The sequence below is a fragment of the Selaginella moellendorffii genome, unplaced genomic scaffold, assembly GCF_000143415.4.
Source record: "Selaginella moellendorffii unplaced genomic scaffold, v1.0 SELMOscaffold_17, whole genome shotgun sequence".
Classification (NCBI taxonomy): Eukaryota; Viridiplantae; Streptophyta; class Lycopodiopsida; order Selaginellales; family Selaginellaceae; genus Selaginella; species Selaginella moellendorffii.
The window spans coordinates 1,648,148-1,667,888 of record NW_003314278.1 but is presented as its reverse complement, the minus strand read 5'-3'; the positions used below and the strand labels follow the sequence as shown (position 1 = coordinate 1,667,888).

Genomic DNA, 19,741 nt, shown 5'->3' with positions numbered 1-19,741 from the left:
AATATACAAGCAGGAATTAAGAGCTCCAATTTGCTCAAATCATGCCATTTCGTAATAAGCTAAGTATTGACTGAAGAACCTAAATCCAGCTCATTGTAATCTGTCAATGAATAAAGTTCAACCCAGTTTTAAAAAATATTTGTCGTATTTTTCTTTAGCTTTTGATATTGAATTAAAGTATAAACCAATTACCATATACTATTATTTTCAGAATAACGAGAAAACATAATTAAACTACTATGTAGTCATTAAACCGTGAGAACCGTAAACTACAATTATAAATAATAGGGTCTTGTTAGCCCTCAGATTAAATTCAATCAAGATGTTATTAGAAGTTTTTAATTTTTAAAAACTATGCTACTTTAATGAATCTCATAGTAGACATACCAACTCTAACTTTAAAAAACTAGATTCTTATCATTGAAATGTCTAGAATATTCTTGGATATTTTACCATATAGTTTATAAAGATGTTTATAATTTATAAAATTTATAATTTTTTTAAATTAGTCGTTATAAATTATAAATATGTTTATAATAATATATTCTGATTGATCAATTGAATTAATAAATAAAACTAAACATGAATAACGCTACAATTAAATAAAACAAGCAATAACAAATATCTTAAATTAATTAAAATTGTTCTTGTATTTTAACTTTTTTTAATATTTATAAAATGTTAGATTTTTAGTTTGCTTAAGCAAACCTGTAGGCTAGATGGTAATGGATATACCTAGAATATGCTTGGATATTCTAGGATATTCTACCATCTAACGGTTGTTATTCATTTAGATTAATCTTTTATTTATAATTTATAAACATGTTTATAACTTTAAAAATTTCTTAAACCCTTTCTAGTATATTCTTTTTTATTCTATTATCTAGTGGTTGATATGCAATAAATTTAATCGTGTTTATAAATTACAAACATGCTTATAATTATAAACTTTACTTGATCAATTGGATTAATAAGTAAGAATAACATTACTATTAAACAAACCAAGCATTGCTACATGCAATGCATCATAATTTATTTTAGAAATTGTATGATTTTCTTAACAAAATAATCATATTTAACTTCATCATCCATTCTATTGAATGAATTTCTTACAGCTTGTTATTATTTTTGTTTTTGGTGTAGTGGCTTTGAATGAAGTATGTTGTTATATATGTATAAATTACTTATGGTTTTTATAGTTTTGAGGCAAGTTGTGACAGGTATTCTAAAGCTGTGAAAGGCATTACTTTAATAGTAAAATGCTATTCAGCTTAAAGTGCTCTCGAGACAAAGTAATATTCATTCATTCATTCATATACTCTATACTGTTTACAAAGTCTTATAGAACCCCCCAAAACCAATGGGTTCAAATATGGTGACAATCATGGCCCTTCATCATCCAATCTCGGGCTTCGTCCCTTGCCCTTCATGCTTCAGTTGGAGGAACATTTACTTGTTAACAATGTCAATGTCAAAAGTAAGCAGGATTACTGATATAGATAATTTTGATTTAGACAATTATTAGAAGAGTTACAATTGAGTTCATTTTATCCCAAAGCACTATCTTCTTATTCGTGTAATTTCTACCCCAACTCCCTGGGCCTATACTCCAAGCCTCCAGCCGAGACTTCATCTTGCCTGCTTGCCAAAGATCACGTCCCTGCATTTGTCAAATGCTCCTAATGTTGTTCTTTTACTACTTTTTGATTGATGTTTAGAGAGCTTCTGGGCAGAGCGTTTAGACAGCAATCCAGGAAAAGGAAGACGGGCTCGCAAGCTCTCGAGGGCAGTGTTGCCTTCTACGCATTGTTGCTTCGATCATGCGGAGATTCGCACAACTTGGAGCGTGGGAAGCAAGCGCACGCCTGGATTCAAGACAGCATCTACAAGAGAAACCTGTATCTCGCGAACCTGGTGATCGAGATGTATGGAAAATGTGGAAGTGTGGAGGACGCAAGAGTGGAGTTTGATCGCCTGAGCAATCCCAATGTCTTCTCGTGGACGATGATTGTATCAGCCTATGCCCAAAACGGGTATATCGACGAAGCGCGGAAACTGTTTGAGCTGATGCCAGACAAGGATCTTGTCTCGTGGAATATGATGCTGGGCGCTTACGTTTTGAGGCTCGACATTGATGCATCTAAGGAAATGTTTGATCGGATTCCAAATCCAAACATGGTGTCTTGGAACGCAATGGTGACAGTGTATGCCCAAACCGGGCATCTCTCAGAATCCAAGCGCGTGTTTGACGAAATGCCCGGGCAAGATCTCGTGTCGTGGAACACGATGCTTCAGGCATACGCTGATCACGCCAAGCTAGAAGAATTTCTGCTCATGTTTGCAAAGATCCCACACACAGACGCAGTCTCATGGACAGCTATGATCATCGTTCACGCGAGCTGCGTTTCAGTGGATGCTGCAAGGCGTGTTTTTGATCGAATTCCTGAGCGCGATGTAGTTGCCTGGACCGTCATGCTCCAGGTCTACAGTGACAATGCCCAGCCCCGCGAGGCCGAGAGCCTGTTCGTGAGCATGCCCGGCAAGGACGCCGTGGTGTGGAACGCCATGGTCACGGCTTATGCTAATGGCGGGGATTTGCTCAAAGTGAGAGCTCTGTTTGATTCCATGCCAGCGAGAAATCTCACGTCCTGGAACGCTATCATTGCGGCTTTTTCCCAAGTTGGCGCTGCAGAGGAGGCGATTGAAACCTTCACCAAGATGCCAAGACGAAACTCGCTATCATGGAACGCGACGATTCAAGCATTTGTCGCAAGTGGAAATTTACAGCAGTCAGTAGTAGCGTTTCAAAAGATGCCCCAGCATGACATCTTTTCGTGGACATGCATGGTCACTGCCTACGTCCATAGCGGGAATATGCGGGAAGCAAGACATTTGTTTCAAGTGATGCCGCTGCAAAACGTTGTGTCCTGGAACGTAATGATCGCTGGGTATGCCCGAGCTGGGGATCTTCATGAAGCTCGAGCGCTCTTTGACGAGCTCGCGCCGCACAGCTGGAGCTCCTTGTCTTGGACAGCCATGGTCCACGCTTACGCCAACACAGGCCATGGCGAGCTCGCGATCCATCATTACAGACTGATGGAGCTCCAAGGCTTTGCTCCCGACGCGGTGACAACTCTGGGGATTCTCACTGCTTGCAGCCGCGCGGGTTTCGTGGATCAAGCCAGAGACCACTTTGGAATGCTGGGGAATCCCTTGCCGGAGCACTACTACTGCATGATCGACGTGTTGGCGCGAGGAGGGCACTTGGAGCAAGCGGAGGAACTCATGAACACAATGCCATTCGTCCCGGATTTGTCCGCTTGGACAACTCTGCTGGGTTCTTCCAAGACTCAAGGAGACGTTGGAAAGGGAGCCACGGCCGCCGCCCAAGCGCTCCTGCTGGATCCGGCCTCCCAGGCTCCATACTTCCTGCTGTCGAATCTGTACATAGAACAAAACCAGTCGTTGACCAAGTCAGTGGTGGTCAACGGATGCTGACTCTTCTAGATTAGTCAAAGCAATCAGCACTACTTGCGGCTACACTCCAGTGTCGCTGTCAATCTTGTCGTGGTTGACAGGACTTTAGCCCGGACGGAAAAAGGACGCAATTCGATCGGATATGGTGCGTGCCTAGATGAGAATTTCGCGTGAACAAGTGTGTGTTCTATGGTTTTTGCGCTTAAGATCGTCCCTTCTTTGTGGGGCTTCTTCCTCTTTTTTCCCTTGATTTCTCTTCCTCTCGTTTGCTGCGAATCATTCAAAGTTGGCATCCGTATGCACAGGTACCTTTTTAAAAAGAAGAGTACATCTACACTCCAGCCAGCAAAATCATACAGTCATTTTTGTTGTTGTAAGGATGGTGGCGGTGGTGGCAGTAGTGAGTGAAGCTAGCTAGCTATCAAAGTTTGTAACCTTTTGATCGATCAATGCCATAGCCGAGAAAAAAATCGATGCATTATTTCAGTCTGTGACAAGAAAAATCACCTCGGGTGGAGCCCGACGAATAAAAATACGTGGCAGATTGTGACTGGCTCTTGGGACTGGGGATCTCGTGGCCCCAAGACCGCGACTATAACTTGTTAGCGAGGGCTCTAGGCTGGAAGCCATAGCCGAGCTCGTAGTGATAGTGTCTGATTTGGAAGCGCAAGAAGTTCAATCCTCCCTATTGATCGAAAATGTCTTGCGGATCATGCAACTGCTGCCCGAAGTGTGGCTGCAAGGCCAGCTGCTCGTAAGTGATTGACGTCTCATTCTTGTCAAACTTCTTCCTCGATTGAGAGGAACCTTTTGTTTTCTAGCTCTTGTTTCTCTCGCTCTCTCGGATCACATCCTTGTTACTCCTGTTCCACTCCAGGACTCCTAGTCACAATCACAAACAGAGTTTCTTAAAAGGGCGATCGAATTAACTCGAGCTGTGACTTGCAGATGCGGCAAGAGGATCGCTGATGCTGCGTTCCTGAGCACCGCCGGAGACTTCAGGTGAAACTCTCGCGAATCTCTCCATGCATCCCTCACTGAAAAGGTGATTTGCTCTCGCAGCGGTGCGAACTTTGCCGCCCCGGTTGGAGTGGCAACCTGTGACAAGTGCGCCCAAACCGGGGTTTGCACCTGCGGGAAGAACCGCGTGGAGGGCGTGGACACTTGCGACAAGTGCGCTCAAACCGGGGTTTGCACTTGCGGCAAGAACCGCACCGTGGGTACCGATACCTGCGACAAGTGCGCACAGACGGGCGTGTGCACTTGCGGCAAGAACTAAGGAGAAGATCGCTCATGGAATTGAAAGATTACTATGGCTAATATGGAGGCGTGTGTTTGCTTGGCGTGTAGATCCTCACGCCGGCGCTAAAGCACAGGTCTTCCTCTCCTATGGTTGTAACACTTGATAATAACTTTGGTGGAAAATTTGTAGCTGTGACATGGATGGGTGATCGCTTGGCTTTGCTTGGATTTTAAGTGAGTGTCCGGTTTGCTCGTTCTTGGATGAATGCGCTATCATGGATCTTTGCTCACACTGGGTTATCATTTGAGCTTCGCTCACACTGACGTAAAAGCTTGACTTTTAAGAAAAGGAGTGAGCGTGCACGCTCGCCATCATCTATGTTGTAGGTGGAGACGCAAGGTCAAAAAATCTAGCGTTCCTTATTAGAACTCTCGAGAGGGAAGAAAAAATTGTTTTGAGAATGTAACTTTCGTACAACCAGAAAACACCCAAACTTGATTAGTACAAACAAATCGCTTACCAGTAGATGAGCTTGATCTTGAACAGGACGATGAAAGTGTCCCCATCGATCGAGTGCGTCGTGATCGTGGCGATGCCGCGAGCCATCTCAAAGTCGCCCGTCCCGCCCACGACGCTGATATCCCGCGATGGCGCCAAGATTACGTCCGCGCCCATGAAGTTGATCGTCCCGTTGTACTCGCCCGTCTCGATGAGCGCCGAGAAGAGGAGCAGAGCGTTGAACGCCACCCCGGCCTGAGTGTGGTCGTAGATGTAGACGCCCTGACCCTTTCCCACGACCTTGGAGCTCGCCAGCGACGGCCCATCCGTGAGTGAATCGTTGAAGACGATGATCTTGCCAAAGCCGAGGCCCGTGAGGTTGTGGTGTGGTCCGGCCACCTCCACCGCCGTGTCCGTCCATGGATGGGTCTTGTTCTGGAGCGTGTCGTGCATGTAGAAGCTCACGGACGATGGGCGCTTGGGCTCCTGCGAGGCCGAGCTCACCATCACCACCACTGCCAAGACGATGAAAGGAGCAGCAAATGCCCGACGAGAATTCGATCTCTCCATTTGAAGATCACGAAAGAACACAATTGGAGTAAATTAAGAACAGAAGTAGAGAGAGTTGAATCGATCACGAAAGAACAGTAGAGATATAATCCAATCTTTCTTCCCCTTGTTCCGCAATCTATAGATCCAGCAGGCTTAAGCTTCAGGATTTTAAATCCGGGGTGATAATGTGCGCTGGGCGGCAACACAACAGCCCTGCTGTGCAAACAAAGTCAACATGATTGCCTTGACCCTTGTTGACCAAGTCAATCAAGGTCCCGTGCCACGCCTGCCCTAGTCAACTTTCATGGACTTGATCAGCCTTCAGCTATATCCTGAATATGCGGCCTAGGCACCCCGCCACGTGGCGTTCATTGGCGCGTCTTATCGTCCTCTTGCGGTGGGCGCGCCAGCCTTCTCTCCTCTCCCTCCACTTTCTATCTGGCCCTGGAGAGGATTCCCGTGTGTGGTTCGTGGCATCCCTCTCTCGAAGTATTTATCTATACCCATCTCCCAAGAGCCCTACATTGCTCTTGGCTTTGCTCTCTCCCCCTCCCTATCTCGAGCTCCCAATCCTCTAATCCACCATGGTGGCGGGGGCTGCATCGTCCGCTGTGATCCCAATGGCCGCGCTCTCCACCCCGATGGCTCCCAAGGTCCCCGGATTCACAGGTCTCAAGGCCACCACGGCTCTCACTGCCAACAAGGGAGGACTCCAATGGAGCCAGAAGACCGTCGCCAATGGGAGCCGTGTGAGCTGCATGCTGGTGAGTAGCCTCTCTCGCGCGCGATCAATCGCTCCAAGCTTGGAGCTCCACATTCCCAAGCAAGAGAGAGAACTGATCTCCTCCTCCTTGACCCCCTCCCCAGACATGGACGCCTTACAACAATCCCAGGTTTGAGACGCTGTCGTACCTCCCGGATCTCTCGCCCGACCAGATCGCCAAGGAGATCGACTACATGTTGAAGAAGGGATGGTTCCCCTGCCTGGAATTCTCCGACGTAAGCTCCTCTCGCCATCAAACTCCATTGGTTTTTGGCGAGAACAAGCACTGAAATCGCGAGGATTCGGTCGAATCTCTGTCTCTCTTTCTCTTTGCAGAAAGGATACGTGTACCGCGAATGCCACAAGAGCCCGGGATGCTACGATGGCCGCTACTGGACCATGTACAAGCTCCCCATGTTTGGCTGCCAAGATTCCGCCCAGGTGTTGAGGGAGATCGAGGAGTGCAAGAAGGACTTCCCCACTAGCTTCATTCGAGTGCTGGGATTCGACCGGGTCAGGCAAGTGCAATGCGCGGGATTCATCGTCTTCAAGCCAACCTAGAGCTCTAGAAGCTCCAGCTCCAGCTCCAGCGCGCGAGCCGAGCAAGCTTAATGGATCGATCGACGTCGTCTTTGTGCCCACACACATGAATCTCTCCCTCCTCCCCTCCACCTCTCTAAGATAATGTTTTTGTTTCTTCTCTCCCGGGATGCAAGCAATTACCACCACCCCTGTGCAAGATGACGGGTTTCTCGAGCATTAAGAATCATATATTTGATGACAATACTTCCATCTTTCTATGCTTCTTTACGTGAGGTTTGAAATTCGAGAGTGTTCCAGACGTGGATGGATTGGGCCTGAGTGGACGAAAGAGCAGGCAGGAAATAATATATAGTTTGGCCGCTGTTTCGTTGCTAATCTGGGCTCTGGATGATTGATAACGATCGAGTGCTTTCTCTGGAATGAAAACAACTCCGGCTACAGCGCTCGTTGAATCGATTCTTGCAAAGAAAATGTAAAAGTTTGATCGTTACATGGTTGACAAGCACGAGCTCTCAAAGAATGATGTTTCTGGAGCTTCTGGCAAGCCAAAATCAGTAGTAGCAAAGGTTAGATCTTTTTCCAAAAGGAAAAGAACGCTGTGCCTAACAAGGAGGAAAAAAAGAAAAGAGCCTCCGAGTACCTGGAGAGTCTTTCGATGCGTCCAGCGGCTTTTAAACGACACCATAGGCTCGACAATCCGGCAATGTCACTGGACCATATCCTTAGCAGGGAGTAAATCCCAGACGATCGACCTGAAAGTGTTAGCGTTAGTACTCTTGTCTCCGATGAACAAACAAAATTCGGTCTACCGGTAAGCTTTGGTGGTACCAACAAGCTAGACAAACTCGCAGGGCTCTTGAGTCGAGAGTTATCCTAGAGCAAATGCTCGCCAGAAATGAGAGAAAAAGAAAGAAAAGCTCGTACCTGTGTCAAAAATGATATCATCTCCTCGGACTGCTTCTTCTGGAGATCCTGGAGCTCATCTTCTCATCCTTGAAACCGGCCTCGGACATCGATGCGTATGCCGCAAGAGCCTCATCCACATGTCCGGCATGAAGAAATCCCTCCACGATAATGGCATACGAGGCTCTGTTCGGACAGACTCCCTGAGCCGTGAGTCTGTGCAGCAAGTTAGCAGCATCGTTCACCATCCCGGCCTTGGCATACGCGTCAATCATTGTGTTTAGAAGATGGACGTCGGCTCGGCATCCATACGCTTCCATCTGTGAGAAGTGCTTGCGTGACTCCTCGAGCAAGCCTTTGTGGAGATGCGCGGAGATTAGGGACGTGTAGGTGACGATATTCGGCCTGTGTCCTTCCAGCTGAAGCCTGTGGAATATCAGGAGAGCGTCCGCCACAAGACCAGCTTTGCCGTAGACACTGACGAGCAGGCTGTAGACGAAGAAATCCGGCTGGCACTTGTTCACCACCATCTCCTCGAACATTTCGATCGCTTCCTTGTGCATGGCGCTCCGGCTAAACATCTGTATCAGCGTGGTGTAAGTCACGATGTCCGGAAGAACACCCGCGGCTTTCATGTTGCTGAAAACCTGTAGTCCCCTCTCCGGCTTCCTGGACATGGCGTATGCGGCGATCAAGGCGTTGAACGAGAACAAATCCGGCCGGAGCTCTTGCCGTATCATCTCGCGGATCACTTCCTCCACCTTGTCAATGCTTCCTTCCTTCGTGAACGCGCAGATCACGACGTTGTATGATCGTAACGTGAGCGCCACCCCTCTAGACTTGATCTCCAAGAAGAGCCTGTCGATCGGATAGCCATTCTTTCCACTCCCACTTACAAGAATGTCGTAAGTAACGTCGTCTGGATCGATGCCTTCCGCGAGCATTTGGTAGTAAACATCCCAGGCGTCCTTGGGCCTCTTTGCCTGGTAGTATGCTGCTATCATCGCATTGTATGGACGTAGCTTATCCCAGTCCTGGAGCTTGATCCACTGGAAGAGCTCCTCGGCGTCCTCTATCAATCTAGCCCGGCTCAAAATGCCCAGCACCATGTTGCAAAGGTGTGCCTTTGGAACCAGCCTTCCTTTGCATCTTTGCATCCAGTAGAACACCTCGAGCAGCAGTGCGTGCTTGCCTTGAGCGTCCAGATCCTTGATAACGTTGGCGAGGTCCACTCTGGAAACTTTTCCCAGCCATCCATCGAGGATGGTCGCCACTGGAAGCCCGCCTCCCTCTAGCTGATCGTTGGCGAGGAGCTCGTTTAGAATCTCCGTTTGCTTCTCTCGGCACTGTGCTTCCGTCCATGGCGGAAGTGGAGGATGTTTGCGAGGTCTGATCGGACCAGTCCACTCCTTCTTTCTTCTTTCGGGAGTTTTTTCTTCGATCACCTGAGTGGAACCATTTGAGCTCGTGGAAGCTATCTCGGCCTCCACGGGAGCTTCCCCGAGCCTAGGCACTTCCAGGCCTTCCAGTGACGATTCCAGTGCTACAAACGTGTTCTCCAGCGAAATCTGGTCCTCGGTGACCAGCAATTCGGCTCCTTTTCTAAATGCCGGAGAGAAAATCCTGAGCCTGCGAGAATGTTGCTGCGAAGAGACGACTACATCCACCCCTCCTCCTCCTCCGGACTGCCATTGGTATGGCCAGCCAAACGCCATTGCGCTCGCCATCAAAATCTCGCAATGCCGCGAATCAGCTTACCGCCAGCGCGATCCGAGACAAGAGGACATTCGCGATGAATTGTCGAGTCCTAGAATTCGAGCCAATGCGCGCCGGCAAAGAGCGATCGCGAGGATCTATTTGTGAACCCCTCATTTTTTTGTGATAAGACGAGCTAGGGTTTATGGACGAAGAACCCTAAAAATGCGTTAATAAAACACTTCCACGTGGCTCATATGATCTTCCCTAAATATCTGGAAGATCTTCGCTAGGTTTCTCTCCGGTGTAAGCACTCTAGCTCGCTGATCGATCTCTCTGGCGGTGAAAATTTGAGATGGATCTCGATGAGAAGGCGCGCGCGAGGATGTATCACCTGGCGTGCCATCTCGAGGACGGGTTGCGGCTTCAATCGGGCCCTTTGATCGTTAGATCGGTGAGTCTTTAGGCTGAATTGGATGTGGAAATTGGAATTGGGAATTTCTTCGCAGGAATGTTCCTCCACCCCCGCATTTTCGGGAAATCGTCGCGATAGCATGCTCATGTTTGCGAGGCAAGGGGCCGAAGCAAGAGGACAATTCATGCGACCTGCCGAGTTAAAACAGGTACGTAGAAAAAAATGCGATGTTCTTCCTTTGTTTCCATTTCCGTTCTATGATTCCGTGAATTTCTTTCTTCAGGTGATGCCGGATGGCGAGAGCCGAGCGAGTCTTTCCAAGAACACTAGCAAAATCAGTGGCGACTGTGCCAAAAAAGAAGACGAGGAGTTCTCCAGCAGCAAAGTAGTGAAGTCTCGTGAAGATGAAACTCCACTCTTTGCGAGGCCCGCGTCCAAGCATGCGGCACAAATCAAGAGCTCTCGTCCTGTTACCGAGGCTTCAGGTACTTCCATCTGGTTCTTCTCGATCCATAAGTTGCAATGGTCTCTTCCTCCTTTTTTGCACGAAGAAGAAAAACGCGAGACTTCCATCCGAGGCTTTGAGTGGTCTCCTCGCATGGATGTCACGGAGTCCGACTCCGAGCACATTGTGACGGTGGAGCTACCAGGTGTAAACGCCGAAGGAATTCGAGTGGAGATCGACCGTGGAAGGTGATGCTCTTCTCTAAGTTTCTTCTTTCTCGTTTCATCGTTTTACCAAACGCTGGATGGACAGGCTTGTAGTGACTGGATTTCGCTCCAGGGAGTGGTGGTCGAGCTCCCAGTCTTTCACTCAGAGTTCCGAGAGCGACTGCAGGGTTTATCACCGGCGAGATATTTCCTACGGCCCCTACCGCTCGGTGTGGAGTGTGCCCAAGAACGCCAACTTGAATGGAGCCACTGCCGAGTTTATGTAAGAAAGTTTTGGCTCAATTCCTCTCTGATCTAAATGCTCTCTCGTGTGCTTTGCAGCGACGGGTTTTTGCGTGTGATCATTCCGAAGTCTTAAGAGCTTGAGCTCAAGGTTGCTCGCTATAGCTATAGCTAAGTATCTGTAAATTTGGAGCTAGCTATGCATATAAATAAATAAATAAATAAATAATTAGTGCTCTTTGAATGTTTAAATGATTAAATCTTAAGTATATTCTACATAATGATCCAAATGGTTTTAACAGCTATATTATTAATCATTCAACAAATAAGTTAATAACCTTTACATAATTCATTCTAGAGTTTCTAATGAAATACGAAGTGGCATTCATGGACAAAGCTTGCCGATTTTGATTTTCAGTTCATGCTTTCTACGAATCACACATCATTGTTAGTTGAAAGTTGGGTTTGTACTTTGTAACATCTATGCTCAAACCATGATTACGATTGGCATATGATTGGCGTGATTTTGTAAGCTTTGGCCCTTGCAGGGATCGACAAGCCGTTTATCTCAATCGATCAACCTCAACTTCAGCCGAGTGGAAAAATTAGAAAGTGGGTGTCGAATTGTCACGAGATTCTCGACTAAGATATCTAGCACAAGGAGATTCTGTCCGCCGAGTCCACTGGATCCGTAGATTCCCTCGCGCATGATTGGTACGGGAAGTCAAATGATACAGTCCTGTTTAGTCTTAACCTCGCGGCTAATAACGACCATGCCACGCAAGCTCCACGCACGTGCCACATCAGCGTCCAGCTAAGCTTTCATGGCATTGTCTACTTAATTTGCGACAAAGCACTGAAACGGGCTGGAAGGCTTTCCCCGTGATCTCGTACTTGTGCGCCACACATGAATCCGGCGCTTGGAGCTCGAGAAGCTCACGATCTTGTGATCGATCAATAGTGTCGATCCTCCAAAGAGGGGAATTTGTGATCCTGGAGCTCCAGCGATTGGAATGTATCGCCCATGGACGAGGACGAACCGAGGCTCGAGCGGGAGGGGTACGAGGGCAATGGGAGCAATCGATCGCGAGTGTCGCGATACATCAGGGAATGGCAAGCCAGTAGCTCGGCGCTTAAAGCCCTAAGGCTCCATGTCATTCTGCCCGAGTCGCGGTAAGAGCGTTTTCTTGGAAATATTTCTTCCACTCCCGATCGATCGATACCGATCGGTGGATCGCGGCGAGGATCACTCACTGAGTGGGCGCGACTCGCAGATGGCATCACTGGTGGACGACCTTCATCCTGGTGTCGGCGGCGTATTCCTCCTTCTTCACGCCCATGGAATTCGGCTTCTTTCGCGGCCTGCCCTGGCGCGTCGGGGTCTTCGACATGGTCGTCCAGGTGATCTTCCTGGCCGACATTGTCATCAATTTCTTCGTGGCCTTCAAGGATTCCCACACCTACAAGACGATCACGGACCACAAGAAGATCGCTTTGAGGTAAAAAGATATTTCCTTCCAGTGTTCTTGGATGGTGAATCGCTTGGCAGGTATGGAAAGACGGATCTCATCCCAGATTTCCTGGCGTGCCTGCCCTGGGATGCACTGTACAAGGTAACCAATGGCTCACTCCACACACCACACCAGGAGTTTCTTCGCGAAGATCGCTCAAAACTTTTCTCTTTTTTTTTTCGTTTTTTTTCTTCTTTTTTTCTCAGGCTTGTGGAAGACACGAGGAGATCCGATACATGCTGTGGATCCGGCTGTATAGAGTTCGCAAAGTGGAGCGTTTCTTTAAGAGGCTGGAGAAGGACATTCGCGTCCACTACTTTGTGGCGAGGATTGCGAAACTGCTAACGGTGGAGCTCTACTGCACGCACACGGCTGCTTGCATCTTCTACTACCTCGCAACAACCATGGCACACTCGCAGGAATCCTACACCTGGATCGGCAGCCTCACGCTTGGCGATTTTTCCTACCACAACTTCCACGAGATTGATCTTTTGAAGCGTTACGTCACCGCGCTCTACTGGGCGATTCTCACCATGGCGACTGTTGGTACGTGGATTCTTTTCTGTGATCGTTGCAAAGTTTCGTGATTAATTATTCGTTGTTTCGCAAGGCTATGGAGATATTCATGCCGTGAACGTCAGGGAGATGGTTTTCGTTATGATCTTTGTTTCGTTTGACATGATCCTGGGAGCATATCTTATTGGAAACATGACGGGATTGATAGTGAGAGGGTCGAGCACCGAGAAGTTTCGGGACCGGATGGCGGGGATTATCAAGTTTATGAACATGCACAGCCTTCCAAGGGACCTGAGGCAGCAAATGAAAGCTCACGTCCGGCTCGAGTTTGAAGGGCAGCTTGCAGAACGGACAGTGATGAAGGAATTCCCTGCTTCTATTCGTGCCAAGGTAGTCAAAACAAAACCAACTTGTTTGATACTAAAAAGAATCTGTGAGCTTCCAGGTCTCTCAGGCCCTGTACCTTGATACGGTTGCGGACGTGCCACTTTTTAAAAGCTGCTCAAACGAGTTTATCAACCAGATTGTAAGTTTGTTTCGCTTCTGACTCTTGGATTCTGATAGGATTTTGTTCGTTCACCACTGACGCAGGTAAGCAACGTACACAAGGAATACTTTTTGCCAGGAGAAATGATAATGGAGCAAGGGAGTGCTGCAGATAGGCTCTACATTGTGTCGCATGGACTGCTGGCAAGTGGTTTTGGATTTCTGGCCTGTGCTTTTTGACTAAACAAGTTTTTCTCGTTTTAAAAACTTCCTTCTCAGGAAGTTGTTTCTGTTGCAGAAGATGGCTCTGAGGAAGTCTTTACAGTCGAGGACCATAACATTTTCGGGGAAGTTGCTGTGCTTTGCAACATCCCTCAGCCGTATACTGTCCGTGTGTCGGAGCTGAGCGCGCTACTAAGGCTGGACAAGCATGTGCTTACAAACATAATGCAAATCTATGCCGTCGACAGTCGCCAAGTTCTCAACAATCTGCTCAAGGTACGAAAACCTTCATTATCCAAGCATGTTCCTCAGGTGTTTTCCTTTATCTGTTTCTTAGCAACAAACTGGAGACTTTCGAGTAAGTCAGCTCACTGACGAGATTCAATCGCAACTGGGGCACCAGCAGTCAGAGCTGACGTTGAGAATGAACAACGCTGCTTTTCAAGGCGACTTGTATTATCTGCGCAGCCTGATACGAACGGGAGCAGATCCTGTGAAGTCCGACTACGTTGGGAAAACGCCTCTCGTAAGAAATCATTGACGCTGATTCTTTGTTGTGTGCTCATCAGGATCAAGTCTTGCAGCACCTTGCAGCTTCTAAAGGCTACGACGACATCGTCTCGTTGCTGTTGAGAGAAGGAGCAGACATAAACGCTCTTGGTATTTTTCTTCTCAGTCCAGCGTACTTCCAATCTAAACGATCATTTGGGTGCGCAGATAATCTAGGCAACAGCCCGTTGCTCGAAGCCATCAAAGGTGGACACGACTACACAGCAAGCATCCTTGTGGAGAGGGGAGCCAGGCTCAACTTAACTTACCCCGGAAACATGCTCATCCGCGCGGTGGTAAAGAACAACTTAGAACTCCTCAAGCGTCTAATAAACCATGGAGTGGATCCAAATGCGGCAGATTATTACTCAAGGACCGCATTGCATGTCGCTGCGGCCGAAGGCTTGAATTCGTTTGTCAAGTTCCTTATCAATGCTGGGGCCAGCATCTTCTACAAGGACAGGTACTTTCGAACGTCCGCTCCTCTGGCAAGCGATCGATCACTCACGCTTCTACTGACAGATGGGGCCGTACTCCTTATGATGAAGCCAAGCGCTGTGGAAGCGTGCTCGTCATCTCTGCTTTCGAGGCAGCGGCTGAGCAGCAAACAAAGACAAGAACTGCGTCGTCACAGTGCAATCCAAACATTGTAGAAGTTTCTGAGAGCCAGCAAGAGTCCCCGCGATCCAGCCTGAGGCATAGGAACTTGAGCTCGAGAGAAGTGGCGCTCCTCTCGTCGTCTTCGAGAAATCTCCTCCGGACAAAGAACCAGCAGCAGCAGCAGGATCTCCTCAGCCAGTCGTCACCGGATCATTTGGAGCTGGAAGTGCACAGCTCCCAGCCCATCGAGACTTCCACCGTCTTTCTTCACGATCATCCATCGACAAGCTCTTCACACCTCTAGAGAAGAGAGCTTGAAGAAGGTATATAGTGTACCATTTGTACCATGTATCCATTATTTATCAACAAGAAGTGATCGATTAATTTTACAAAGAGAAGTTCTCACCATCTTCCAGGGAATAGACGCTGGTAAGCATCACATAAGGAGCAGCGTTCTCGGGGTCACACTCCAGTGCTCGTCTAGCAATGCGTTCTCCACGATCACTCTCGCCATTTAAGTTGCAAGCTCCAACTAGCGATCTGGACATCGCCATCTCCACTGCGGGCATGGAAGCAGCGAATTCTTCCGCCTCGCGAAGCCTCCCGGATCGACCAAGGAGCTCGATCATGCAGCAAAAGTGCTGGTGACTGGGGACGAGGTGGTGGTCTTGGATCATCGAGAGGAAGTACCAGCGGCCAATCTCGACGAGGCCAATGTGATTGCAAGCGGCGAGGAGGGTGAGAAAGGTGACGGAGTTTGGGGCGATTCCCTCCATCGCCATGAAGCTAAAGAGCTCGAGCGTGGTCTTGGCATGCCCGTTTTGGGCATATGCTTGGATGAGAGCGTTCCACTCCACAAGAGACTTTTCCGGAAGCATAGAGAAGATTCTTCTGGCCATGCAAAGATCGCCATTGTGAGCATAAGCGAGGAAAAGAATTGTCCAAGCCACAGCGTTGTGTAGCGGCATCTTGTGAAATAGCTGGAGCAGAAAAGAAAAATTGCCTACTTGGGCATTTGCTGCTAAGATTGTAGTCCAAGATGCTATGTCCTTCTCCAACATACTAAAAAACATCTCTCGAACTCTTTCAAAATCTTGGCTTTGTACACAAGCATCCATCATCGCGTTGCATGACACGGAATCCCGCCGCGGCATTCTGTCGAACATGTCTTTCGCAAGCTCAAAATTCCCTTCTTGGGCAAGTGCTGCAAGAACAGTCGTCCACGACACAACATTGCGATTGCTCATGACATCAAACATCTCTTTGGCTTTTCCAAAACAGCCGCTTCGAGCGTAAGCTTGAATCATCGCATTCCAGGCGACTCGATCCTTCTCAGGCATCTTACCAAAAATCTCCTTCGCTTTCTGCAAATCCCCTCTCTGGGCATACACTGCAAGCATGTTTGTCCAGGAGAAAAGATTCGGCTCCTGTATCCCATCAAACACAGCTCTGGATTCCTCCACGCTGCCGCACTTGCCATACATTTCAACCAGGAGATTCGCAAGAAATCGCTCGTGGATGAGCCCACTCTCGAGGATTTGCGCGTGGACGCATTTGCCCTGCAAGAGATCCCTGGCATTACGGCACTTCCTCACGAGCTGGGCAAACAAATAAAGCTCATGTCTCATAGATTAGGGTTTATGGAGGAAAGAGGAGCTATCCCAGACAGAGAAGATTCCCTGTGGCAGAGGCTTCGCTGTTAGTCTCCCATCGTCATCGTCTTCACTGCTCGCGCAAACGTTGCCAGATTCTCGTGGGAGTTCCCGCCTGGATTGGCAGTAGCGCGGGCCACATTCTTGAGATCTTTCGCTCTCGCCCATATCTCCTCCTTGTCCATTCCACTCATGAATTCAGTAATCCGCTGCTCCACGACACCCCGGGTCACCGTGTCTCCATCGCCTCGCCGCCACAGTCTCTTCCCCACTCGCCAGTCCTCTTCCACCAGCTTGGCGTTGGTCCTTTGCTCCGAGTGGCACGGCCATCCCAGCAGTGGCACGCCATAGCAGATGCTCTCCAGCGTCGAGTTCCAGCCGCAGTGCGAGAGAAATCCTCCGATGGAGGAGTGCGCTAGCACTCGGACTTGCGGCGCCCACGACACGACCATTCCTTGCTCGCGCGTCCTCTCCAGAAACCCCGCGTAGAACTCGTCGTGAGTGGCGCTCCTCTTCACCAGATCCTCGCGATTCACCCAGAGAAACGCCTGCTCGCTAGCCTCCAGCCCCGCGGCGATCTCCTGGAACGTATCCTCCGAGAGAACGCTGATGCTCCCGAACGAGACGTAGAGCACGGAGCTCTCGGCGCGCGTGTCGAGCCACTTGAGGCAGCCATGCTCCTCGTCTCGGAGGCTCACTCCCTTGAGCGCTGCTGGCGATTCGTGGTGGGAGACTGGGAAGAGTGGCCCGATCGCAGCGAACTTGCTGGCTGGCAGCGCCGCTTGCATCGCGTGGAACGTCTCGGGCTCCAGCTCCGCCATGCTGTTGACGAGGATCCACTCGCAGTGCTTCATGCGATCCTGGTCGTAGTCGAAGAGAAGCCGGCGACTCGGGCTCCCGAGCTTTCGCTTGAAGTACTCCGGAAGATCACCGTACTCCAGGCCGGGAACTCCAGGGATGTACGTGATGATCCTGTCCTCCTCCCTCTCTCCTGCATGGATTTCACAAACTTGGTTGACTACTACTGACAAGAACTTTGGCTTGCCTTGGCAGAAGAGATCGCCGTGGGCCTCGAGCAGCTTCATATGGTGGTGGAGTGAACTCCATGCTGCGTTTCCAGGCCAGTAGATTGCGGAACCGGTGCCTAGCGTCCTGGCCAGCTCGAGGGGCCAGCCAAGGAAGAAGTCGGCAACGATGCAACAAGGAGTTGGCGTGAGCTCACGTACGAGCTCCTCCACCGGAGCTTTGAGGCTGTCAACTGCGTCAAAGAGAGCTTCCGGGTTCTCGAGGCACGACGCGTCCACCCCGGCCGGGAGCTTGAGGCCGCACTCGACTTGCTCCAGCCGGATGTCCGATCCCGGTGGGCAGCTCCATTGCTTGAGGAGCATCTTGTGGACGCTGTCCACGTTAACCAGCGTGACGATGATCTCGTTGGCAGCTAGCTTTCGCGCGAGATGGATCATCGGTGGAATGTGACCCTGAGCCGGGTATGGGACGAGAACAACGTGTGCGGTTTGATCTTGTGGTGTAGCACCCATGGCTGGAAGAAGAGTTCGTCAAACTCTGGGAGAGAAGAAGCTTGCGTACCTTTGGCGCTGGATGTTTAGAACTTTAGCTACGACTGTGAATTCATGCTGCAATCCCACACAAGAGGTAAGCCTCAAGCTTCTCTGCGGTGACCGTGCAAACAAGCTGGCTGCTGGTTTGCAGCAAAGCACCGTCACATATCAATGCCAGGAAATCCCAAGGGGACCACAGCAACTAAGATGTTTTGTTTCGACGTGACTAACGGGCTGAGATGGATTTCCCAGTCCTCTGGATTGGGTACCAGTCTGGTAATGACGAGGTTAATAAACTGAAATGCTGATTTGGGAGTGTGGCTAACATGTTGCCACTTGGAAGTGCAGACTTATCTCGTAAAGGTGGAGGTGGAGCTCCAGCTCCAGCCTCGAAGCTCGTGTGGCTATGGCTGCCACCGCTTGCAGCAGATTGACGTACTTTGCTAGTCCGCACGAGGCTACGCAGCTCATCAGGCCGTGCCGCTGCACACTACTCAGATTCGAGCTGCGGCATTCGAAGGGCTTTGGTTTGCCAGAAAGAAAGGAGGCGAGGAGCATACAATCGCTGCGTGCGAGCGTAGCGGACGGGCCATCCACTTCCACTTCCACATGTAAGTCTAGAACTTTGCGAGGAAGTTTTGGTCCATCATACAGCTGATGCCAGTGCGTGCGTGCGATGGAAGACACGTACAGTGGTGACACAGGATATAATCTTTGCTTGGAAGGGCCAAGCTTCCGAGGTGCTGCTCACCGGCGACTTCCTCGAGTGGCAAAAGCAAGTCCCTCTTGAGAAGAGCCCGGATGGTACATTTCAGATCAAGCAAGTAAGTTCTACTTCGAAGTTCTTGCAATTAGACTGTCATGGGTCTAATTGTTTCCAGAAGCTAGCTCCGGGATCATACAAGTACAAGTTCATCGTGGATGGCCAGTGGATGCACTCGCCGGACTCTCCGATGGCATCCGATGGTACCGGTGGCTTCAACAACGAGCTCATCGTAGCGGAGTCTGCCCCAGGTTTGATACAAGTTCTTCCATGTCTCGTGCTAGTTCATTCGTGTTCATTCGTGTGCTCGCAAAACACAGGCAAGGAGGCTCCTCCTCCTCCCCCGGCAAAGGAAAAGCCGGAAAAGCCCGCAGCAAAGCCAAAGCCAAAGCCAAAGAAGCCCGCAGCCAAGACTTATCCAGCTCTCATGGTAGAAGACGTCGCTCCGCGTCTCCAAGCAAAACTGGCGAAGGAAGAGAACCTAGCCGACGTAGAAGTTTGCTTCGAGAACGACCAGGTTCGTCTCCTCTTGAGATCGCGATATCCTTGCCAATCACCACTTTGCAATCGCAGCTAAGGGGCTCTTTCTCGAAGCTCGGCATTCCATACACATTCTGGGCCTACTTCCCAGACGCGAGCTTGGAAGGTACGTGCATGGATTCTGCCATTTTGCACTCAAAATCGACACTCAAAACTTTTGGAACAAAAAGGTGCTAGAGGATTTTCGGTGTCTGCCTATGGATCACCTCCCAGCACCGTGGAGCCATTCTTGATCGACGAGAAGAAACTCACGGCGGATTTGATCGTGTATTGGGTGCACAAGCGCCTCTTTGCGCAAAACCTCTTGGAGTTAAACTAGCAATGGTTAAAGTTAATTAACCCCGTTACTAAAACAAACTG

General features: G+C 49.3%; 10 protein-coding genes across 13 annotated transcripts; 6 read left to right on the top strand and 4 right to left on the bottom strand.

The window, feature by feature from the left end:
* The first annotated feature begins 1,710 nt into the window (after positions 1–1,710).
* LOC112346746 (pentatricopeptide repeat-containing protein At4g02750-like) lies at positions 1,711–3,498 on the top strand. Its single transcript, XM_024676328.1, has one exon. The coding sequence runs from the start codon at positions 1,711–1,713 to the stop codon at positions 3,496–3,498; it is 1,788 nt and encodes a 595-aa protein (XP_024532096.1).
* A 543-nt stretch (positions 3,499–4,041) lies between these two features.
* LOC9639985 (metallothionein-like protein 1) lies at positions 4,042–4,915 on the top strand. The gene is made up of 3 exons (XM_002971684.2): positions 4,042–4,231; positions 4,426–4,479; positions 4,540–4,915. Exons 1-3 carry the CDS (start codon positions 4,176–4,178, stop codon positions 4,754–4,756), a joined length of 327 nt encoding a protein of 108 aa, XP_002971730.1. The 5' UTR covers positions 4,042–4,175; the 3' UTR covers positions 4,757–4,915.
* A 238-nt stretch (positions 4,916–5,153) lies between these two features.
* LOC9640256 (disease resistance response protein 206) lies at positions 5,154–5,884 on the bottom strand. The gene has a single exon (XM_002971480.2). It carries the CDS (start codon positions 5,786–5,788, stop codon positions 5,237–5,239), a length of 552 nt encoding a protein of 183 aa, XP_002971526.2. The 5' UTR covers positions 5,789–5,884; the 3' UTR covers positions 5,154–5,236.
* A 322-nt stretch (positions 5,885–6,206) lies between these two features.
* On the top strand, positions 6,207–7,331 carry LOC9639984 (ribulose bisphosphate carboxylase small chain clone 512). Its single transcript, XM_002971683.2, has 3 exons — positions 6,207–6,534; positions 6,638–6,769; positions 6,870–7,331. The coding sequence occupies exons 1-3, from the start codon at positions 6,355–6,357 to the stop codon at positions 7,092–7,094; spliced, it is 537 nt and encodes a 178-aa protein (XP_002971729.1). The 5' UTR covers positions 6,207–6,354; the 3' UTR covers positions 7,095–7,331.
* Positions 7,032–9,851, bottom strand: LOC9640255 (pentatricopeptide repeat-containing protein At5g02860). Its single transcript, XM_002971479.2, has 4 exons — positions 8,001–9,851; positions 7,886–7,949; positions 7,717–7,828; positions 7,032–7,613 (listed from the first exon to the last, which is right to left on the bottom strand). The coding sequence occupies exon 1, from the start codon at positions 9,704–9,706 to the stop codon at positions 8,018–8,020; it is 1,689 nt and encodes a 562-aa protein (XP_002971525.2). The 5' UTR covers positions 9,707–9,851; the 3' UTR covers positions 7,032–7,613; positions 7,717–7,828; positions 7,886–7,949; positions 8,001–8,017.
* A 76-nt stretch (positions 9,852–9,927) lies between these two features.
* On the top strand, positions 9,928–11,221 carry LOC9639983. Of its 2 annotated transcripts, none has more exons than XM_002971682.2 (6): positions 9,928–10,128; positions 10,184–10,297; positions 10,373–10,574; positions 10,641–10,782; positions 10,847–11,023; positions 11,083–11,221. In XM_002971682.2, exons 1-6 carry the CDS (start codon positions 10,030–10,032, stop codon positions 11,117–11,119), a joined length of 771 nt encoding a protein of 256 aa, XP_002971728.1. In that variant the 5' UTR covers positions 9,928–10,029; the 3' UTR covers positions 11,120–11,221. The 2 variants fall into 2 exon arrangements, with proteins under 2 accessions (XP_002971728.1, XP_024532184.1); XM_024676416.1 differs by having other exon boundaries at positions 9,929–10,128; positions 10,644–10,782.
* A 627-nt stretch (positions 11,222–11,848) lies between these two features.
* Positions 11,849–15,260, top strand: LOC112346778 (potassium channel KOR1-like). 2 transcript variants are annotated; one of them, XM_024676401.1, is made up of 12 exons: positions 11,849–12,156; positions 12,258–12,482; positions 12,533–12,596; positions 12,701–13,040; positions 13,105–13,400; positions 13,456–13,536; positions 13,602–13,700; positions 13,776–13,994; positions 14,056–14,244; positions 14,303–14,378; positions 14,436–14,730; positions 14,790–15,260. In XM_024676401.1, exons 1-12 carry the CDS (start codon positions 12,008–12,010, stop codon positions 15,169–15,171), a joined length of 2,415 nt encoding a protein of 804 aa, XP_024532169.1. In that variant the 5' UTR covers positions 11,849–12,007; the 3' UTR covers positions 15,172–15,260. The 2 variants fall into 2 exon arrangements, with proteins under 2 accessions (XP_024532169.1, XP_024532168.1); XM_024676400.1 differs by having other exon boundaries at positions 14,303–14,730.
* LOC112346780 (pentatricopeptide repeat-containing protein At2g35030, mitochondrial-like) lies at positions 15,231–16,510 on the bottom strand. Its single transcript, XM_024676407.1, has one exon. The coding sequence runs from the start codon at positions 16,493–16,495 to the stop codon at positions 15,254–15,256; it is 1,242 nt and encodes a 413-aa protein (XP_024532175.1). The 5' UTR covers positions 16,496–16,510; the 3' UTR covers positions 15,231–15,253.
* LOC9640254 (UDP-glycosyltransferase 85A7) lies at positions 16,475–18,204 on the bottom strand. The gene is made up of 2 exons (XM_002971477.2): positions 18,107–18,204; positions 16,475–18,059 (listed from the first exon to the last, which is right to left on the bottom strand). Exon 2 carries the CDS (start codon positions 18,055–18,057, stop codon positions 16,567–16,569), a length of 1,491 nt encoding a protein of 496 aa, XP_002971523.2. The 5' UTR covers positions 18,058–18,059; positions 18,107–18,204; the 3' UTR covers positions 16,475–16,566.
* Positions 18,205–18,422: 218 nt separating this feature from the next.
* On the top strand, positions 18,423–19,734 carry LOC9639981 (5'-AMP-activated protein kinase subunit beta-1). 2 transcript variants are annotated; one of them, XM_002971680.2, is made up of 6 exons: positions 18,423–18,689; positions 18,772–18,902; positions 18,960–19,092; positions 19,162–19,358; positions 19,415–19,487; positions 19,552–19,723. In XM_002971680.2, the coding sequence occupies exons 1-6, from the start codon at positions 18,485–18,487 to the stop codon at positions 19,698–19,700; spliced, it is 888 nt and encodes a 295-aa protein (XP_002971726.2). In that variant the 5' UTR covers positions 18,423–18,484; the 3' UTR covers positions 19,701–19,723. The 2 variants fall into 2 exon arrangements, with proteins under 2 accessions (XP_002971726.2, XP_024532178.1); XM_024676410.1 differs by having other exon boundaries at positions 18,441–18,689; positions 18,960–19,358; positions 19,552–19,734.
* Positions 19,735–19,741: the final 7 nt, after the last annotated feature.